We start from the raw sequence: 20,373 nt of genomic DNA on the forward strand, positions 1-20,373 counted from the left end.
CAGGTTGACATACCTGATGATGAATTAGAGGATCCATTGACCTTTAAACAGGTAATGGAGGATGTAGATCAAGACTAATGGATAAAATCCATGGACCTTGAATTGGAGTTTATATACTTCAATTAAATCTAAGAACTTGTAGATCAACCAAATGAGGTAAAACCTATTGGTTGTAAATGGATCTTCAAGAGAAATTGAGATCGAGTTAGTAAGATACAAACTTACAAAGCTAGACTCGTGACAAAAAGATTAACCTAAAAAGAGGAGGTAGACTATAAAGAAACCTTATCTCATGTTGGCATGATTAGGTCTATTAGAATACTTTTATCCATTGTTGCCTTTTATGGTCATGAAACATGGCAAATGGATGTTAAGACAACCTTTCTGAATGGCTATCTTGAAAAAAGTATCTGCATGTCTCAACCAAAAAGGTTCATTGAACAGGGTCAAGAGCAAAAGATTTGAAAGCTTAAAAGATCCATTTACGGGTTAAAATAAGTATCTTGATCCTGGAATATAAGATTTGACAATGCGATCAAATCTTATGGCTTTGAACAAAACATTGACAAAGCTTGTGTTTACAAGAAAATTGTCAACAAAACTGTAGCTTTTCTGGTACTATATGTTGATGATATCCTACTCATTAGGAATGAGGTAGGATTCCTGGCTGACGTGAAGAGATGGCTAGCATCATAATTTCAAATGAAAGATTTGGGAGATGCGCAATATATTTTTGAAATCCAAATAGTTTGGAATTGTAAGAACAGAACGCTAACACTATCTCAAGCATCTTATATAGATAAGATGTTGTTTAGATATAAAATGCAAAATTCCAAAAGAGGTTTATTACCTTTTAGATATGGAATTCATTTGTCTAAGGAACAATGTCTTAAGACACCTCATGAAGTTAAGGATATGAAAATAATTCCATATGCATCAGTAGTCGGGAGTTAGATGTATGTTATGTTGTATACACGTCCAGACATATGATTTGTGGTTGGAATAGTCAGCAGTTTTCAGTCTAATCCTGGATATAGTCATTGGACTGTTGTTAAGAACATCCTCAAGTATCTTCCAAGAACGAGAGATTGTATACTTGTGTATGGCTCTAAGGATTTGATTCTTACTGGTACACTGATTTTGATTTTCAGACCGATGTGGATTCAAGGAAATCTACGTCGGGATCAGTATTCACTCTAAATGGAGGAGCTATAGTCTAGAGGAATATAAAGCAAAGTTGTATTGCTAACTCTACCATGGAAGCGAAATATGTAGTTGTATGTGAAGCAACCAAAGAAGCAGTATGGCTGAGATAGTTCTTGACCGATTTGGAAGTGGCTCCAAATATGCATCTGCCAATCACCCTCTATTGTAACAATAGTGGAACGGTTGCCAAATCAAAAGAACCAAGAACCCATAAGCACAGAAAGCACATCTAGCGCAAGTACCATCTCATCTGGAAGATAGTACATCGAGTAGACGTGATCGTCATGCATATAGCCTCAAAAGACAATTTAGCTGATCCGTTTATGAAGTCCCTCATGGCTAAAGTATTCGAGGATCACCTAATCGAACTAGGACTATGGGCTTCACAAATCTAGGGCAAGTGGGAGAATTCATAGGTATATAGATGCCCTAGTTTAATGTATTTATTCTCTCGTACTCAACATTGTATATTTTTATATATTTAAACCCACTGGAGTTTTAGTCTAAATGGGAGTTTTTTTTGTTATATGTCCTAAAACTCATAGTTTGTAAACTTTAAGTGCGAGTTGTAAACTTTAAACATATTTCTATGTACAATAAAGATGTCCTTGAGATTGTTTCAATAAAGTTGTTATTTAACATATAAATTGCATTTATAGATTCCTAAATCCAATAAACTAATGAACCCAAGACTATAACATGAATACTTAAACTCTATGCAAAAGATATTTGTACAAGACTGGACCACGAAATAACCACTTTTCTTTATAACGACAGTTTACTGTTAAAACTAACTATTTCAATTTGATGACCTAAGGTAACTCGATCTCAAGCCTGGGCTAACTACGAACTCCTATTTGTTTGTGATTATCCTTTAATCTGCATGGGTGAGAGTGGCTCAACATCATCGCTCAATAAGCCTCTCATTTTAGAAGTAAAATCGGATAGATAACTAGGGACGTAGTCATGCAAGACGAAATTCACTTCTATTCATCTTAGGGTTAGCAAATAGGTTGGTCCCTTAAGTACTGACTCCTAATCTTGAACATAGGGGCCTCGCCCTTTCTATGGCTGAGAGGGACTCGGTTTATTGGTAGGACCATAAACCAACTGTTCATTAAAGGATCAATAGAAACTTTAGAAGTAAGATGTATTGATAAGGTAAAACGGTAACTTTGACCTAACTGTAAATACGAACAACCTGTGAAGGATCAACTTACTAATTATGGTTAAATCAAGTGGAAAGAAATATATCTATAGTAAGGAGAGTGTAACTATTGAGCTATAGTGGATTGTCTCGGTAATTAACGAAATTTGGTTTAAAGAGTTTAACTAATGAATCTCAAATCATTGGAGCTCATGATCTATAGGTCCATTAGGTCTCTCTACTAGGTCGTAAAAGGATTAAACCTTAGAATAACGTGTTGAAAGAATTTAAAATGTTCTGAAAGAGTAATATAACATGCAACGGAAGAATTCAGAATCAATAAGCACTTAAACTACATTTAATTTGAGTTTTAAACATGCTACTCATGAAGTTTTCAAAAAAGGGTTACATGACAATACCTTTGTAGTTCTCTTCACGTTTTCAGCAGAATATCCACAAGTTTGAGCTGGATTCTTCAGATAGACCACCAACAAGATCTTCTCAACTATGCTTAAAAAGGAATGTATGGTGGAAACATTCTAATCAAGTTGAATTGAAGATGAACTAGTGAGGGTGGAGTAGGGTTTCAGTTTTACAGCAGTAAGGATAAAAGAGCTCAGTCTTCTTTCAATTTTCATGCATGAAGTTTCATTATATAGCCTTAAATCATGCAATAGAGGATGGTTGCATGTAGGGCAGCTCCTACTTGGTATTGATTGAAGAGCTTATGGTAGAATTTGGTGATAATACACCATATGTGAGTTTAGTGGATTTTTCCAATTTTTGGGAAAAATTCACTAACTCAAAATCAATTTCAAAAATTTGAATTTTTACTTAAATAAAACTATTTTATTAAAAATTAGTTTTATATAATTAATTCAAAATTAATTAATTTAAATAAAACTAATTTAATTAATTTAATATCTTACTATTAAAACAATTCCACCAATTTGATTCAAAATCAATATTTAAATCATAATTTAAATATTAATTGATTCTCCAATCTCCTTTTAATTTCGATTAAATTAAACGTTTTAATTGCATCGAATACAATCAATTGATAAACCCTAAAACTGAATTTGAACATTTCAAATTCATAACCCTAAATTCAAAATTCTATCAATCAATTACTCAATTCATTATTCCAATTTATGAGCTAGTAGAGGGACCTATTGGACCTACAAATCATGAGTTCCAAAATTTTTTAACTAATTGGTTAAACTCTTTAAACTGAATTAATTACTTTTCGTTAATCATCACGACATACCACTATAGCTCGATAGTTGCACTCTCCTCACCGTAGATGTATTTCTATCCATGTTAACCATAATCAGTAAGTCGACCATTCACAGGTTATTCGTATTTACTGCTTGGTCAAGATTACCGTTTTATCCCTATAAATACATCTTGTTCCTTAAGTTCCTACTGACCCTCTAATGAACAATTGATTCATAATACCACTTATGAATCATGTCCCTCTCTATCATGAGAAGACGGGGCCCCGATTGTTCAAGACTTGAAATGAGCACTTAAGAGAACAACCTATCTGCTAGCCCTAAAATGGGTAGGAGTGAATTCCATCTTGCAAGCTAAGTCCCCAGTTATCTATCCGGTCTTATCCCCAAAATGGAAGGCTTATTGAGTATTGCTATTGGATTACTTTCACCCATGCAGATCAAAAGACAATCCTGAATAAACAGGAGTTCATAGCTAGCTCAGGATTAAGATCGAGTTATCCTAGATTACTTTAGTATGAAATGGTCAGTTATAACAGTAAACGATCGTTATAAATAAAAATGACTATTTCTTGGTCCAATCTTTATGCAAACTCATTGCATAGGATGCCCCCACTCACATGTCTCTACATGTGAATGATTTGTGGATCGCATCATTTGTATTACCTATACAAAATGGGCCGCATCCAATAGTATTACCAGAATGAGATACTCAATTTCATCCATATACTTATAGACCATTTAGGCTATATACTATTAACTTGATCATGTTTATGTCACTACATCAAGTTAAAGTATTCATATTATAGTCATGGATATGTTTATTGGATTTTCATAATAGAATGCAATATCAACAATTTTATCGAATAAGATACTCAATAATGTTTTATTGATAAAGAGAATGTTTAACACAAAATTTATGAACTGTAAGTTCTAGGACATTCCCAACATGTTCAAATTCAGTTTAGGGTTTGGATTATTATATTCAATATAATTAACGTTTAATTAACAAATTAAACAATTTTTTAGGGAGGAAAATATTTAAATATGATTTAAATATTAATTACATGAATAGTGATTCATGTTTTAGGTGTTTATTAATTTAATATTTGATATTAAATTGATTAATTAATTAACAATTTATTTATTTAAAATTTTGACTTTATGAAATTCAAAATTTAAAATTAATTTAATTTGATTAAATTGATTGAGTTATAATTAAATTAAATTAAAATTTCATTATTATTATTTGTGAAATTTATGAAATTTCATTTAATAATAATATAAATGAAATTAGTGGAGAAATTGGATTTTTTTTCAATAATTGATACACCTAATCCACTTATCAGGTGGAATGTTGAGTGTCAATCTTCGATTTAAACACTATTGCATATTCAATTTGAATAAACACTTGATTTATCTCAGAGAAATAGGCCATGCAATTCCAACTTTTGAAGAGAAAACTCTCCATCAAAGTTTTTCTACTCCAACTCTCAAAATCCACACCAAATCTATCTCAATTTGGGTTCCACCACCTAATCTAAAGTCTGAGAATAGTAGATAAGGTACTTGTGGTGGTCTACTTCAAGGTTTGAAGAAGAAATTCGTAGAGTTTTGGAACAATCAAGTGAGTTCATCAAATGTTGTATTTTTAAACCCTGCTTCTGGGATTATCATGAACATGCATGCTAATCCACTAATATTGATGAACAAGAATATCTCAAATCCACCCCTTTTTTTTCATGAATGACATAAAAATCATACCTAAAAGTCCATAGCGTCCTTATTAATTTCTGGCTATTTAAAAAGAGAAAAATAAAATTCGAAAAATACAAATATGAAAATCATGCGCATTAAATTGATTTTTTTTTCTTTCCAAAATTGTTTATTTTTCAGCCTCCTCCTTAATTATCCCATTTTTTTTCTCTCCCTCACCCACCACCTCTAACACCTTCCCCATCTTCTCTACATTTTTTTTTTCAATTTCAAATATATATGAATTTATTTCAAATAATATAGTTTATGCTCTATTTTATTGTGTTAGCATTATTATTATATAATATGAAATATATATTTATAAAATAACTAAATATACATATGCATATATAAAAAAGTATGTGGAATATATATCTCCATAGAAATGAGACTAAATTTAAAATATGGAGTATATATTCAAAGTTGTTCTAAATACATTTAGAATAACTTGTATATATTTTAAATAAATCTCGTATGTATACATTAAAAAATAAAATAAAACACAAATAAAAACAAAGATTTTTAACCATAATTCTGCATTTCGAAATTTGTAAAAAAGGGAAAAAGTATATGTTTACAAAATAACTAAATATACACCTCAATTTTAAATATATGTATATATACATGATAAAGTAGGTAGAATATATATAAACGAGACAAAAATTAAAATATGCAATATATAGTATATAATCACCTTAAATTTGTACTGGCCGAAATATAGATGAAAACGAATATTTGTAACAATAATTCTGCATTAACTAGGAAAATTCATGACAAATTTGTAACTAGCTAGAAAAAATATTTAAAGCAAAAACTCCTAAAATTAAGGGAATGTTATTATGATAAATCTTCTATTAATGTAATATAAATTTGGTTTGAATTTTAAAATATTTTAATTATAAAATAATATAAAAATATAATATGAGAGAGAATGCATTATAAAATAATACCAACATTTTCCTAAAATTAAGGAATATTATGTTAATGAATAAAATTAAAAAAATCATCAAATGAAGATATATGATTATGATGAGATACAATGAAATTAATTGTTTTTATTTAAAAAAATCTCCAAATGATTATTAATAAAAACGTTATGAATTATTTTTAATGCTTTAACTTCAAAATAATACCAACATTTAATAGGAGATAGTGTATTGTAAGGTTAACATTGTCCAGAAAATTAAAATTTAAGACATTTGTAAAATATTAGTGGCCGGTAGGTCTTTTATATAAAATGTTTTTGTATTCAATTTGTACTACTGAATTTGCTCAAATGCCCCTCACAGCCCAAGGCCTAGATTTTCCTTGTTGAGCTTGCACTCAGTTGAGTGTAATGCCTATTGGGCATCCACTAACGGAAGGGGAAAAAACAGAGAGAGAGAGCTATGATTATTATACTGTTCAAGCACAAAAAAAATAATAATAATAAATATTTTGAGTTAAATCAGGTAGTGCATTAAAAAAAAAAAGGGTTAAATCAGCACTGCTATCAAATAAATTTTGTCTTTTTAATATACATAATTGTTCGGACCAATTTATGCACATTTCAACTAGTACAAGTAGAGATGTCCACGGGACAGGACGGGACATCTATACTTATATGACAATTTAAATTTAAAGATAAATTAATCAAATTTTGGCCCAAAAAAGTTAATTGATTTTTTTAGTAGAAAGAAATAAATATAAATCAAATTATTCACATATATAATCTAAATTTAAACATTCAATTTAAATATATTCATTATCATTTCCAATAAATAATCAAATTTAAAATTTAATTGTAATATTTAAGTACAAACACTATGCCAACTTGTGGGCAACCCTACAATATTTGAGTGAAGGAAACTCGTAGGATATTAATTTCGAGATAGATGACCACCATGAATTGAATCAATGATCTCTTAGCTATTTATTGAGACAAACTCCTTTTTTACTACTAAGAACCCATGATGGTTATGAAATAAATTTTGTTATTAAAAAATAGTAATGTAAAAATTTAAAAAATATTTTTTTTATTATAAGTATTCTAAGAAAAAGTTCTTAAAAAGTATGTCAAGCCCCAAGAACATTCACAAAATTGAGACTGTAATTGCTCACCTAAAATCAAAGAGTCCATATTAGAACGCGGCTGTGGAATTAAAAAATATGGAGCTAGATCACGGTCCGTACTTCCAACTTCAAAGGCAGCAAGTTCATGTTAGTAGAATCATATATTCCATTCAAAGGAACAAGCATCAAAGCTTTTTCCAAGAAACAAAGGTGCATAAGGAATTTAAACAGCCTCATAATATAGCAATACGGAAAGGCGACCTTTTGTCCTGTGCGTGCTATAATAACAGCTTTTGTTCATGCTTCACAACTGATTGGCAATAGAGTTGCTTCTCATGCACTTAAGCATTCTGTTTTGAATCACCTCAAATATTTTAAAAAGTAGTTCCAAATAAACCCTAAACTCAAATTTCATTTTGAATGGTCAAGAACAAAATAGGCAAGCAAGTAATAAAATATATTTGCTTATTTGTATTTCACGAGTATCAATAACCGAAACAACCTCAGTCGAGCTACTGAAATTAAGATACAATAACATATTGCAAATGGGGCTATGGCTAAAATGGAAAAATAATCAGATCTACATGCACAACCTATGCTCTAGAAAGGCATGGTTCGAAAATGAAATAGTAGCAATACAAGGTAATCTATGCTAGGAAAAGATTGGAGTACATCTATCTATAGTTACAAAAATTGACTTGATAGTCATAAAGAATGTAAAATTCATTAAATTTTCTATTTTCCAAAATGAGCGATCATATATAATTGAGTATATTCGCACATGGCGTCGCCGTCTGCACAAGAGTCCATCTGCTTCGATAAAGAAGTTTTCCTCACTTCAGCATCGAATCAAGCAGCTGAAACCTAGTGATGTGATGTTAACACTGCAAAATAAGGAAATTAACACTAAGTGAGAAACAATCATTCATAAAAGGACAATGAGAGAACTTGAAAACAGTGAGAGTTTTTCTATCATAATCGCATAAGCAATGTCACATTATTCATCAAGAAAGACACAAAAGTAAGTACAATACATTATAATAATCATCATCAGAGCTCATGTGATCTACGAAGAACGGCATCATAATTATTTCAATTTTCAACAGGATATGGGAGAAATAAAGAAAATTTGATAACATTCTGAAATCAATATTCCTATATCAGGATAATGCATAGAAAGGTACAACTAAACAAGGAATTATGAGAGGGGAAATCCTATCTACTGCTTTCCAGGCATAAAAATACTGCTATAAAAATCTAATGTGAGATGCAAGACAATGGTGGCAATATCCTTGTGAACTTCAGTAAATATGGGAACATTCGTGATAATCTAAAATGTTATCCATGCTTTTGTTTGCTGTTGAGGACAGAGGTTCAGGTAGTAGTAATAAGAAAGCAGGTTTCATAAATGCATGCAAAGCTAGCATTTTAGAATCAACGAATCACCAGAGACAACAATTGGATTTTCACACTTGTGCAACCAATTGCCTTTAGGCTGACTGGGTTCCTTCATTATTCGTACCCCACTCTTCATCAGCCTCGTTACCGTTAACAAGAACGGCACCATCTGTTGAATCAGCATCCACCACAACAGGATCCTCTTGGCTATCTTCTCCATTTTGGTGCTCTGCTCTCTCTTCATCTCCATTCTGATCAAGAACCACAGCAATTCAGACAAACTAAGCTCTAAACCTTAATCTTAATGCATGCAAGAAATAAAAACATATCCAGAATGTCAAATTCCGTCGACTGGATATACAAAATGAGATAAAATGGCCACCACCTTCTAATTTGCTCCCACTGCCTTGTACTTACGTCATATTCCTAACAAGTCCATAGAAAAGCCCTACAACAACATAACACGTACCCGCTGCACCAGAGGTCCACCCTTCCCCTTCCTACGTGAATTTAAGAGCCGGGTGTCTACTTTTGGGTTCAGTTTTGATGGGGTATCCTTTAAAGAGCAGATGGAAATCATTTGGCTCAACCTCATATGGGTCTTTCTTTGGTCAACTTGAATCGAGAGAGAATTGAATCTTCATTGACAAGGAGCAGATTTGTATAGCTTTTTCATCGCTATCTTTTTTCAGATTTAACTTGGTGTAAAAAATTTAGCCTTTCATTCTTATGAATTATCGTCCGTCCCTCATGGCCAGTTAGAAGAGTATTTGGTAACTCCTACTTTGTAATTTCATGTTATCAATAATTCTCTGGGGTTGTTTCTCTTTCAAGAAAATAAATAAATAAATAATAGAAGTAATAACTATCTACCCAAACCCTACTGAATCTCTCTCCCAAAAGTCAAGTACTCACTATGACAGCTTTTGAAATGTTGGTCTAACTGAAAGTTAACTGTAGCTAGAAGAATAGGATTGACCTAGAGCAAGTATAGTATCAAATGCCACCAATTCAAGCCTTTTAGATAAGCAGGAACCAAAAAACGAACTTTTCACCTTTAAAGTAATATGAAATTTGCATACAGCACATACCTCAAGATTTATATCTCCATTTTCAAGAAGCTCCTCTTCATCCACCTGCATATTCCTAAAAGCCTCCACAAGTGTTGTATGTGACCTGTCAGCTTGATTAGCATACTCCACCGCAGAAGGATAAACACCCCTAGTGAAATTCAAGGAAAGAAATGAGTGAACTTTCAGTGATCAAATATCCAATACCTTTTTTAAACTGGTTTTTTTTCCCAATAACTTTCGTTGAAGGAAAAGAAAACAGGCATACAAAATAAAACCAGCCCACAAAAAGGTAGTTCAACTAGAAGAAGGGGCTCCAACTATACCATGAATTGACATTAGTGAAATCTTCCTTCTAATATGATGGGCCAATCATACAAGTGCATAACTACAACGGATCAACATTAGTGGCTAATGATACAAACTACCACGGTTGGAACCACAGTGGAACAGTCATTGGAACATTAGAATTATCAGAGGACTTGTAGAAAGCTAAGGTCATGAAATTTTAAGCAGAAGCACGTGCACATACAACTATTACAAGGAAAAATACACATAAATTCTGATGAATGTTTCTACCAGACATAATCAGGGAATGTGTATATTCCTAGGTGGCATAGATAGGTACAAAAAGAAATGGGAATTCTACTCGAAGTATAATAGATTTTTCAGCCTCCTTTTTTCACCATTTGCTTTCACACAAGTATATTAATAAGAGATTTCCTTTCTTTTCCCTGGAGAGAAAGAAAGTTGTAACTTATAAGAAAGATCTTGTGCATATCATAGGCATCATCTTTTCTACAATGGTGCTCCTCATCATTCATACCAATTTTTTTCCGACAATATTTCAGTTTCTCAAAACATATGCATATAAAAATTATACACAAAAGTACCTGGTCTCTGAAAACTTAGATTCAACAGAAACAGCCAGTTGCCAATCATCAAACAGATTAGGATACTCTTCAGGATCGGCTAGTGAATCAGCTGCTTTTGGATTGACCTACAATATTTTCAGAATCATATGAAGAAACTCTTCGGTCAATGGCACCTTTGATCAACATGTTATAACAAGTGACATGCAAAAATGACAAAACACTATGTTGTTATCTAATGACATGAAAATTGCCACTTGAGCCGAACTTCTGCATGTCATCATCCTCTGATATGTACGTCCATTTATTTTATCTGATGCATGAGATCTGAAAGCCTTCAGTTCATATTGCTCCCTTATTATAAATTACATGACAAAGCCCTTAAATAAAAGAGGTAAAATTATATGTTACACACATTTAACATAAATATTTTATGATACCCAACAAACAGGAAGCCTATTAAATCATGTATATAAAATAAGATAAATAAAACCTGATAATCTTCTCAAGGTTCTTACTAACCAAAACAAGAGTCCTAAAAAGGGAGAGAAAGTAAAGCTGCATCCTAGATAAAACAACTTGAATAAGATTAAATCTTGCTTAAATGATAAGCAGTATATTTTTGCCTTTTGAATTACTATTTGATTACTGTGTCTAAAAAGGCTTCAACACATGCAATGATACAATATTTTGTATAGATTTTATTGGATGGCGCTTTACTGGATCCTCAGCTCTCTATTATATGCAAAAATGATACAACTTTTGTCGAAGGACTAACGACATCAACAAGACATAATAATTAAATACTAACCTTATTCAAGTCCTTTCTCCAAATAGCAACTATCTCAGAGACTTTACTTGGAAGATAAGATCGAGCCATTAATGCAGCTTCAGGTATCCGATTACTATAAAAGGAGGATATAAGCATCTATACCAAAAATTCAACAATTTCATAAACAAACAGAAAATTCACCTTTCCACCAATAGCTGGAGGCAGTCTTCTAATTTACCCAATGTAAATAAACAGAGGAAGGCAACATTATTCTTTCCTTGCTCTTTAGCAAGGGAAGCAAGCTTCGATATTCCTTCAGCATCTCCTAAAGAAGAATATAGCAGTAACAGACCACTCAGGTCCATGGCAAATTTTAGACATTCCTCTGCCATTTCTAGCTGCAATAACATGATCCAACAGAGATGGATATCAGAGAATTGTTAAATAAATACCGTAAGTAGCATAGGGCAATAGCAGAGAATGTCAAATTGGGCACCTTTCCAGTAGACATGGCCAATTCTCCAAGTTGCTTCCACTTGGATTCACTATGCACGGTCGTCGCGATTTCCTGCAAAGGATCAATTAAACTTCTATTTGGATCTTAATTGAACTGTTGTCAAGCAACTTGTCCCCATAGATACAAGGAGAAGAAAGAAGGGAAACTAAACATTGTTCTAAACAAGCTGTGATAGCAGCACCCTACATTTGTTTAGCACCAACATGAGTGGAGCATACCTTTGCAACGTCTAATCTACCAAGCTGTATCGCTAACTCAAATCTATAATCAGGATCAGTTGCTACTTCCAGTGCCTCTTCTATCATACCCCGAGATTCTAAAAAGCGAGCCACACTGATAGACAGCAAAAACTAAGAAATATATCAATATTTTTTCCATAATGAAAGGAAACATCTTTCATTTATGAATTGAAGGGATGCAAAAAAGACGATTTCCTCAAAAGAAGCCAAGGATTTTACACATAAGCACTCCAAAGGGTAAAAATAACAAAAGGAGTTATTACAGAAAGAGCTGCAAATCTGAGGAAAAATATGTTGATGCTCAAATTTTCAAGTCCAAGACATGTCTCTCTCTTTTATCTACTACTAAATTGCTTGTCCAGGAAAGAGAGAGAGAGGAACTACATGAATGTCAAAGCATCTATACACTATTTGGGAGAACGGCATTTTCAAGTGTCATAGTGGAGTTAGAAAAGATCTAAAATGATTAACAAGTTTTACAGGTACTTATGATAAATAGAGGATACAAAAAATATAATATAACTTCAGCTTGCTAAATTGAAGATGCTAATAGTACCAGTTTTAAGACGAGAGGTAGCATTTCAGAAAATATCATACTACGAATTTAAAGCACGTTATAAAATTGAGGCTTCATAGCTACCTATTATGATGCTCCTTGGGGATTGAAGGTAATATTTCACTGGCTCTTTCCAGATCTCCACGCATTACAAGTGTCTTGTATTCAATCAAGCTAAGAAGTAATGTATATCCTATGACACTGCAATAAAGAGATCATCACATCCTTACATCAGATTAGATGATAGCAATTATCAAACCAAGAACATAAAATAGCATCTGCTTACTTAAATTCTTTGTCAATTAAATACACACGACTGTGACTGGCAAGATATCCAAGTAAATACATAGGCCGATCCAGATGAAACATTGTAGTAACCTGAAAATAAACCATACATCAACGGGGCCATGACCAATGTTTTTTCTATCTTTTTTTTTCCATTGGAAGGAAATATATTTATGTGAATTTAAAGAAGCGTTGTGGAAACGTCCAGGAAAAAAGGGGTAGATTAGGAGTCATAATTACCTCACCGCCAACACAGTAATTTAGCCTCCAAGAGGAATTATTATAAATGAAACAATCCCCAACCCATAAGCCAGTCCTAACGCGTTCACTTGTTTCATGCAGAAGCGTGAAAGCATCCTCAACACCTTGTTCATCAACTGATCTCCCACTATCAAGATAAGAGGAAACAACATCGCGCTGCATCATGAAATATACTTATTAGATAAAATCTATCATAGCACTAACAGTAGTCAGTACTAAAGATTACCAGAGAAGCATTCACCACGAAACATCTCACTAATGCAACTACAAAAACAAAAGTTGCAAATGTAAGCTTAAATGGGGATGGAAACTTACATTGTATTTCAGGATATAAAATGCTGAATCACTGGAAATTGCCACTAGGTCACCACTATCAGCCCAATAGAGATTCTGACATTTTAATACAATAATAGGAAATACAATACATTAGCAAAAGGTCAGGGAAGTGCATGTGTCTGTGGAGACTAGCAGCCTAGAGAGCTTCTTAAGGAATATTTGCACTCACTTTCACATTAACATCAATCCGTCGAATTAACCGGCACTCAGCCCAGTCATAAAAGCAAATAAAATCATTTGAGCACATTGCTAAAAGAGTTCCTCCATAAATACGCTCTGCAGAAAATGTAGGTCTGATGCTCTTCTTTTCCTGAAAGAACATATTTCAAGTCAAGACACTAGACCAATATCTTGAAATGGCATTATTTACAATATTTTTTATGAGACTTCTTTTTGGGATTAGACATATTATTTACGATATTTGATAGTTGAACTCAAGAAATTTAAAAAAAAACACCTAAAGGAGGTTTGGTAATAAGCCTAGAGTAATGAAGCCTGGTTAAAAAGTTTAGGTTCATATCATCTATGTTTGGATTGTACAAGGAAATGTGTCATGGAAACCTCAGTTTGTATAACCTATATTTTGTTGGTATGTTTATGATTAGTAAAATTTAGTAATACATTATAAGAAAGGTAAGTTTCAAAAACATGAGTAAAGTTTATATAGTTAATGGAATTTATATATTATATATATATATATATATATATATTATATATATAATATCATAGCTAGGATAAACAAACCTAACTAATATCAAACATAAACTCGACTTTTTAACCCCACACCATATATAACCTAGATATACAGTTAAAAATTCATAAGACAAAATAAATACTACCATAGTTTACTTTTTATGTGGCTTCCTCTCAACCAACCACTTGAACAAGCACAATGCATTGTTGTATTGTTGCATAGTTTCACCGTTGACAACAAATAATGCATAAAATGCCGTCCCAAAGGTATATCATGTGATTCCAACATTCAACGAAAGTATTTATTAAAATGAACACAGACCTGGAAGTTTTTTGTGAAAATCTTTATCTTTGAAGTACTCTCTCGAGCAGCATATTCTCCATCAGATGACCAAACGATTTCCAATGCTGAACCAAATGACCTATTCCTCCATGCCAAAGCTGTATAGATAATATATTCACCATCTCCACATACAACAACAAATCGTCCATTGGGGTTGTGCTTTAAGCTCTGAGAGAAATTGCGAGAGCAAACAAATAGAACATGAAAACGGGGAACCATCAACAAAAAGGGAAATTCATTCTAATACATATTACATAAGGTTTCATATTAACTGAATTTAACATTAATTTTTCAGCTTACGTATCTACATTTGTGCTATAAAAAGATTATCAGTGCAATTGATAACAAGAACAACTCCAGACAACCAGAATACCGTAATACTGATTTGTGTTTCTCATTTAAGTTGTCCATGTATAAATCAAACACCAAAAACATTTTTAGTGATAGATACCATGAGTTTCATGTAAACATAATTAGATATGCTCTCAATTTTGCATCACTAACAGTGAAGTGTACGTGGTGAACTTACGACAAGAAAACAGATTAAATTTAGAAGATGAGTAATCAAAATCATATCATTTTAAAATTTTAATAATAAAAAAATTAAATTTAAAACATATATATATCACAATCACACACACACACACACATATTCTTATATGCACAGTTACTTACTTGAGGATAAAGATCACAGGTCCCCAATTCCTTGACAGCCAAAGGTAACCTCTCCCCATCAGTAACCTACAAAGAAAGATAAAAAAATAAATAAATAAACTAACAAGCCAATTGCCATAAAGGATGTAAAAAAAATATGCTATTAAGTTCAAACCTCATAGTCTGCTCCCACACTCTTAATATTCACTGTTTGAATTTCATTGTGCTTAGCCCAAATAATTTTTCCAGTATTATCCATGCTAGCTACAGGTACCTCCCGGCCAAGTTTTACCATAATCGTTCCTTCATCATAACCAATCACAACCCTGTAGGAGAAAGGATAAATCATTTCTAACAATTAACAAACAAGTTATCTCAAATTAAATGTTCGATCATATAAAAATGTTTTTTAGATAAGAAACAATTTCATTGATAAATGAAATATCCAAAGAGATACAACAGAGAACCCCAAATAAAACAATGATTTAAAATGATTGTTCTTATAAGTTTTATACTCTGTCCACTGTAATTAATATATTAATAAAGGGAATGGGGGAGAGTCAATTTTCAGTCCACTCCCTAATTAGAATTCCAAATATGTCCTCTATTATTTACTTATTATTTAATAACTTCACACTTAATTTATATTCTCTGACTAACTATTAATGTTAATTTATATTCTCTGACTAACTATTAATGTTTGTTGAGTAAATTTTGATGCAAAAAATTATGTACAAACTTCTTGAATGGTTAATTAAATTACTTTACCATTTTTAATTGAAATAATGATATTTTCTTTTATATTCATGAGTGTCCAAGCCAACTTCGTGCACCTCAACTAATCTCGCAGGACAATCCGCCTGACCTAACAGCATTTAGGTGCCAAGAAAACTCATAGGATATTAAATCCTAGGTAGGTGGCCATCATGAATTGATTTGATAATAATTATGTTATTATCCAAATATGCATTAATTGCAATACTTTTCTCATCTTCTATTCTATGAGTACTTCCAAGAATAAATTCTTACATTTAATCCTGGACAATGTATATTTGACAGTTTACATTCTTTATAAGAGTTTAAGTTTAGTTGAATAGTTAGAATAAGTAATTTAGATAAGACCGCTTTACGAAAAGTGAGTCTTCCACCATGAGATAAGTTGAAGTGTTTCCATCTATTCAAAGTTAAAATGAGTACTTTAATAACGTTTATAGAAAATATGAGAAGAATAATTATCAATTTGAACTTTACTTTAATTTTTTCAGACATTCTTAGCTGTTAACATTGAATCAAAAATCGATCTGGAATTTTTTAGAATAAAGGAAAATTAAAAATTTTCATGTTTCACGAGATAATAGACTAGTATTTCAATTGTGGAGATGGGAAGATTAAAAATTAGAAATTTATCAAGTAGAAAAGGGAATATGAAGATTAAATAAGGTTGATATTTCCAACACCATCCATCCGTTGGGATAAGAAAGTAAAAGCAATACTTGTATAAAGAAAGGAAATTAACAGCCATACAACTGACTTACCGTCGGGAACCCTTAATATATCCAATAGCCCAAACTCGCTCAAGGCCATAATTCAAGGTGTTCTCAAGCCTGAGATTTAAGAACATGGATCAAAAAGAGTCAAGCCTGAGATTTAAGAACATGGATCAAAAAAAGATCTCGCAGGAAAGAACTACTCAAAAGTCAAAACATAAAATTAAAATTGAGATGGGTGACAAGATAGTTATGAGTCTATGACCAAAAAATCAAGGGAACCACAATTTTTGCTCATGACCCTATCCAAACAAATTTCATTATTGTTCAGCCTATAGTCTTGAATGTCATTAATGTGTCTACAAAACCCATAAAGAATATTGCAAATCATGAAATTAACATCCTCGCCACACTATCATCCCTCACTACCAAATTATTTTTCATGCTTAGTCAAGTTAGTAAAATTTAGAATCATGTTGACAAATATATTAATGGATCAAAACAAAACGTATAAATCTAGATATCATGAAATTAGATAATAAAAGTTACCTGTAAGTGGTTGCATGCCATATACGAACAGTACCATCCTCAGAACCTGTGACAATGATAGGTAGTTCTGGATGGAAACAAACAGCAGACACATTGTGCGTATGACCTTCAAGTGTTTGAACGCAACTTTTGGTTTGATAGTCCCACACCTGTTTTCACATGATTTAATGAAATGTCTTCCATTTGGATCCAATGAGAGATGTGTTACAAATTAGAATAATAGAGACCTTAGCAGTGTGATCATCAGAACCAGTAATTAGATAGGGTTTGTCACCGCCAGTAAAGTAATCAACACAATTTACACCCTTCTGATGGGCATCCAATGTAAAATTAGGGTCAGGAGAGCCAAGATTCCAAATCTGCCACAAAAATTTCACCAAAATTTATCCAGCATCAACATATAGGAATAGATAAGAAATTTCATCATTAGGAAATTCTCAATGTTACCTTAATAGTGCGGTCAAGAGAAGCACTTGCAAAGGTGTTGGTATCTTTGGGATTAAATGTTACTTGCATCACATAGTGAGAATGTCCCTCAAAAATTTGAGTGCACACCCAACCCTTCTCCCAATCCCAAAGCTTTATGAGCATATCATCAGATGATGACAGAACATATGGAAGTGTAGGATGAACTGCAACACACCTGATGTAATCTGTATGAGCCTCAAAGACTTTTATCTTATCCATTGTATTATAATTGTAGACACGGATGAACATGTCATCAGCACCAGCAACAACCCATTGCTTCCGCACAATAAACTTGGCTGACCTAACTGCCAACACAGCAAACACACAACAAACACTTCATAGCATATTCTTCCATCCTCTCACCTTACCTCTATCTCACCATATTACTTTACTGCTTACCTGGTAACTCAGTGACCTCAAAAGACTTGACCATGATCTGCAGAAGTCCCCAGAGGATTCATTTAACTTTCAAGTAATTCCAAAGTTCACAAAAGTCAAAAATAGACAACCAAATTATTTAGAGATTTCAGAGATGGAAGGAGAGGTATTTTGCATAGATCCACATTGCATGTGCCCACCAATATCCAAAGTAGAACTCACAAATAACAAATCATTCTTATAACCCATAGAAATTCTTAACAAAGAAAACCTCCATAAAAGTGCTGTAAACTCAAGAAAAAGGGAAAAATTATAATAACTCAAGAAAACAACTAGAGTTATATGTAAATGTTTCTTATAATACATAATTATTTATTTGGGTAATTCCTCTTGTAGGATCTCCTGTTCTCTTCTACCAAATAAGCTATATGATTAATGACTTAGTTTTTATGCTTTTTTCCTCAAAAATAAGGTTTGAGTTTCTTCTCCAAAGCAATATGAGAAAACTTTAAAAACTAGAGAGACTCCCACGTCAAATCATAGGTTTCACGAGTTCCATTTCAAATGACAATTATCTGACTCATGAAACCATGTCGGAACTTATTTGGACAAGCTTTTGAGGTAGACCATGGAATCATAATGAAAATGAAGTAACAAACTTCAGGAAATACAAGAACTCGTTGATGTAAAAAAATGTTCTGAGTAATTAGAGAAATCTGGTTTCATTTTTAAAGCATTTTTGAAGTACTTACAGTAAAATAAAAGTTCAAAAAGCATCCATGTACTCATCAATGATAACATATCCATACCTGGGACTGATAGTTCCAGATGCATACAGTTCCCGAATACAAACTCGCCAGAATCCTGCAGTAAGGTGTGCATCAGAACCTTCAAGGTTTCTTCATCTCTTTTGAAGTGGAAATATAATATAATCACATTTTGGGAAGTCTTAAAGATTCGAACCAGATGGGAAACAAATCATCATGGAGTACAATATCCTAACATAACGCCATAATTTTAACTAGCTCAAAATGGCCAAATATGTAGCATAGCCACACCACTGTAAAGAAGCACCTATGGCCACTCTAATTGCCTATAAAGGGGCAAGAAAACTATAGTGCTATAAACCCAGATAGAATTTTTAAAAAAAAAAGAAATAAAAAAGCCTGTCCAACTTACCATGGTTCTGTTGGATGCAAATCCACAGATTTTACCCTTTCCGATCTTTGAGCGAGTTTCCTCTGAATCAAATAATAAGAAAACCATATTTTAAAACACATAACAAGAATTAGAAATAATCAAAATCAAACACATTTATTCATTTAACTGAAAATCAGATTACCTTGATTTCTAGTCTCAGAGGCTGCGAATACACAAACAACCAAAAAAAGAAATTATAATTAGTAGCAGAAATAACGATTCGAAGTCGTAGACATGAATAAAAAAAAGTTTCAGCAATAGCCGCGAAATTCATTGGCATATGAACTTCCATGGACCAAACATTATAATGCCAGATCCTAACGTCCTTCGTCTCTCAGAAAATGCAATAGAAAGAGGGGGAGAGATCAATTCCGTATCTATGTCTCAAACAAACTAAAGGAAGAACCAATTCAAGCTCTCGCAATCAACTTTTCAAAGCGAAAAATCAAAGAATTCGGAAACCAATTCCAATGTCAACAGAACTGTGCAAAAACTGAGCAATTGAGATCAAATCGTAGCAGATTTCAACCAGATCTAAGCAATAATTGAAAGCAGATGCGTTCAAATAAATGGAAGGAAATCTTCAAACTCACCATATTGAGCAAATGAGAGCTTGAGAAGTGAGATCTTGATCGTTACAACCAAGCTATGAAGGTGATCGCAGCTTGGAGAAGAGAAATGGGGAGAGAGGTTTCAGAGTTGAACCATGGAAGTCTTTCGTGTTAATATGAGGAGGGAGGGAGAGTAGATCGAAGCTTAGCAGTTACGTCATAAATTTACGACAATGCCATTCGCGACGGAATGATTCAGCCCAGCCAATAGGACGATGAACAACGAAAAAAGTTTTGACCGCTGTGAAGGTCAGATCGAAATCGACGGTCACATCGCTCCTTGGCCACG

The 20,373-nt window shown here is 32.7% G+C and overlaps 1 protein-coding gene across 2 annotated transcripts; it reads right to left on the reverse strand.

Moving 5' to 3' along the window:
- Window positions 1-7,843: 7,843 nt before the first annotated feature.
- Window positions 7,844-20,290, reverse strand: LOC120086359 (coatomer subunit beta'-2). 2 transcript variants are annotated; one of them, XM_039042976.1, is made up of 25 exons: window positions 20,067-20,290; window positions 19,616-19,636; window positions 19,453-19,514; window positions 19,083-19,137; window positions 18,295-18,331; window positions 17,875-18,200; window positions 17,655-17,786; window positions 17,428-17,576; window positions 16,927-16,995; window positions 15,567-15,717; window positions 15,413-15,478; window positions 14,717-14,905; window positions 13,871-14,011; window positions 13,681-13,755; window positions 13,345-13,521; window positions 13,106-13,197; window positions 12,904-13,020; window positions 12,243-12,357; window positions 12,004-12,075; window positions 11,709-11,905; window positions 11,547-11,640; window positions 10,757-10,863; window positions 9,885-10,014; window positions 8,918-9,044; window positions 7,844-8,279 (listed from the first exon to the last, which is right to left on the reverse strand). In XM_039042976.1, the coding sequence occupies exons 1-25, from the start codon at window positions 20,067-20,069 to the stop codon at window positions 8,260-8,262; spliced, it is 2,724 nt and encodes a 907-aa protein (XP_038898904.1). In that variant the 5' UTR covers window positions 20,070-20,290; the 3' UTR covers window positions 7,844-8,259. The 2 variants fall into 2 exon arrangements, with proteins under 2 accessions (XP_038898904.1, XP_038898903.1); XM_039042975.1 differs by having other exon boundaries at window positions 8,842-9,044; window positions 20,067-20,289.
- Window positions 20,291-20,373: the final 83 nt, after the last annotated feature.

The sequence above is a fragment of the Benincasa hispida genome, chromosome 9 (assembly GCF_009727055.1).
Source record: "Benincasa hispida cultivar B227 chromosome 9, ASM972705v1, whole genome shotgun sequence".
Lineage (NCBI taxonomy): Eukaryota > Viridiplantae > Streptophyta > Magnoliopsida > Cucurbitales > Cucurbitaceae > Benincasa > Benincasa hispida.

Bases quoted from the DNA above. Each gene is read 5' to 3' on its own strand.
- LOC120086359 (XM_039042975.1), bottom strand. The intron at 18,201-18,294 runs GTAAGCAGTAAA...CTGTGTTGGCAG, and splicing joins TGAGGTCACTGAGTTACCAG to TTAGGTCAGCCAAGTTTATT. The intron at 13,198-13,344 runs GTAATTATGACT...GTTTATTTTCAG, and splicing joins ATTACTGTGTTGGCGGTGAG to GTTACTACAATGTTTCATCT.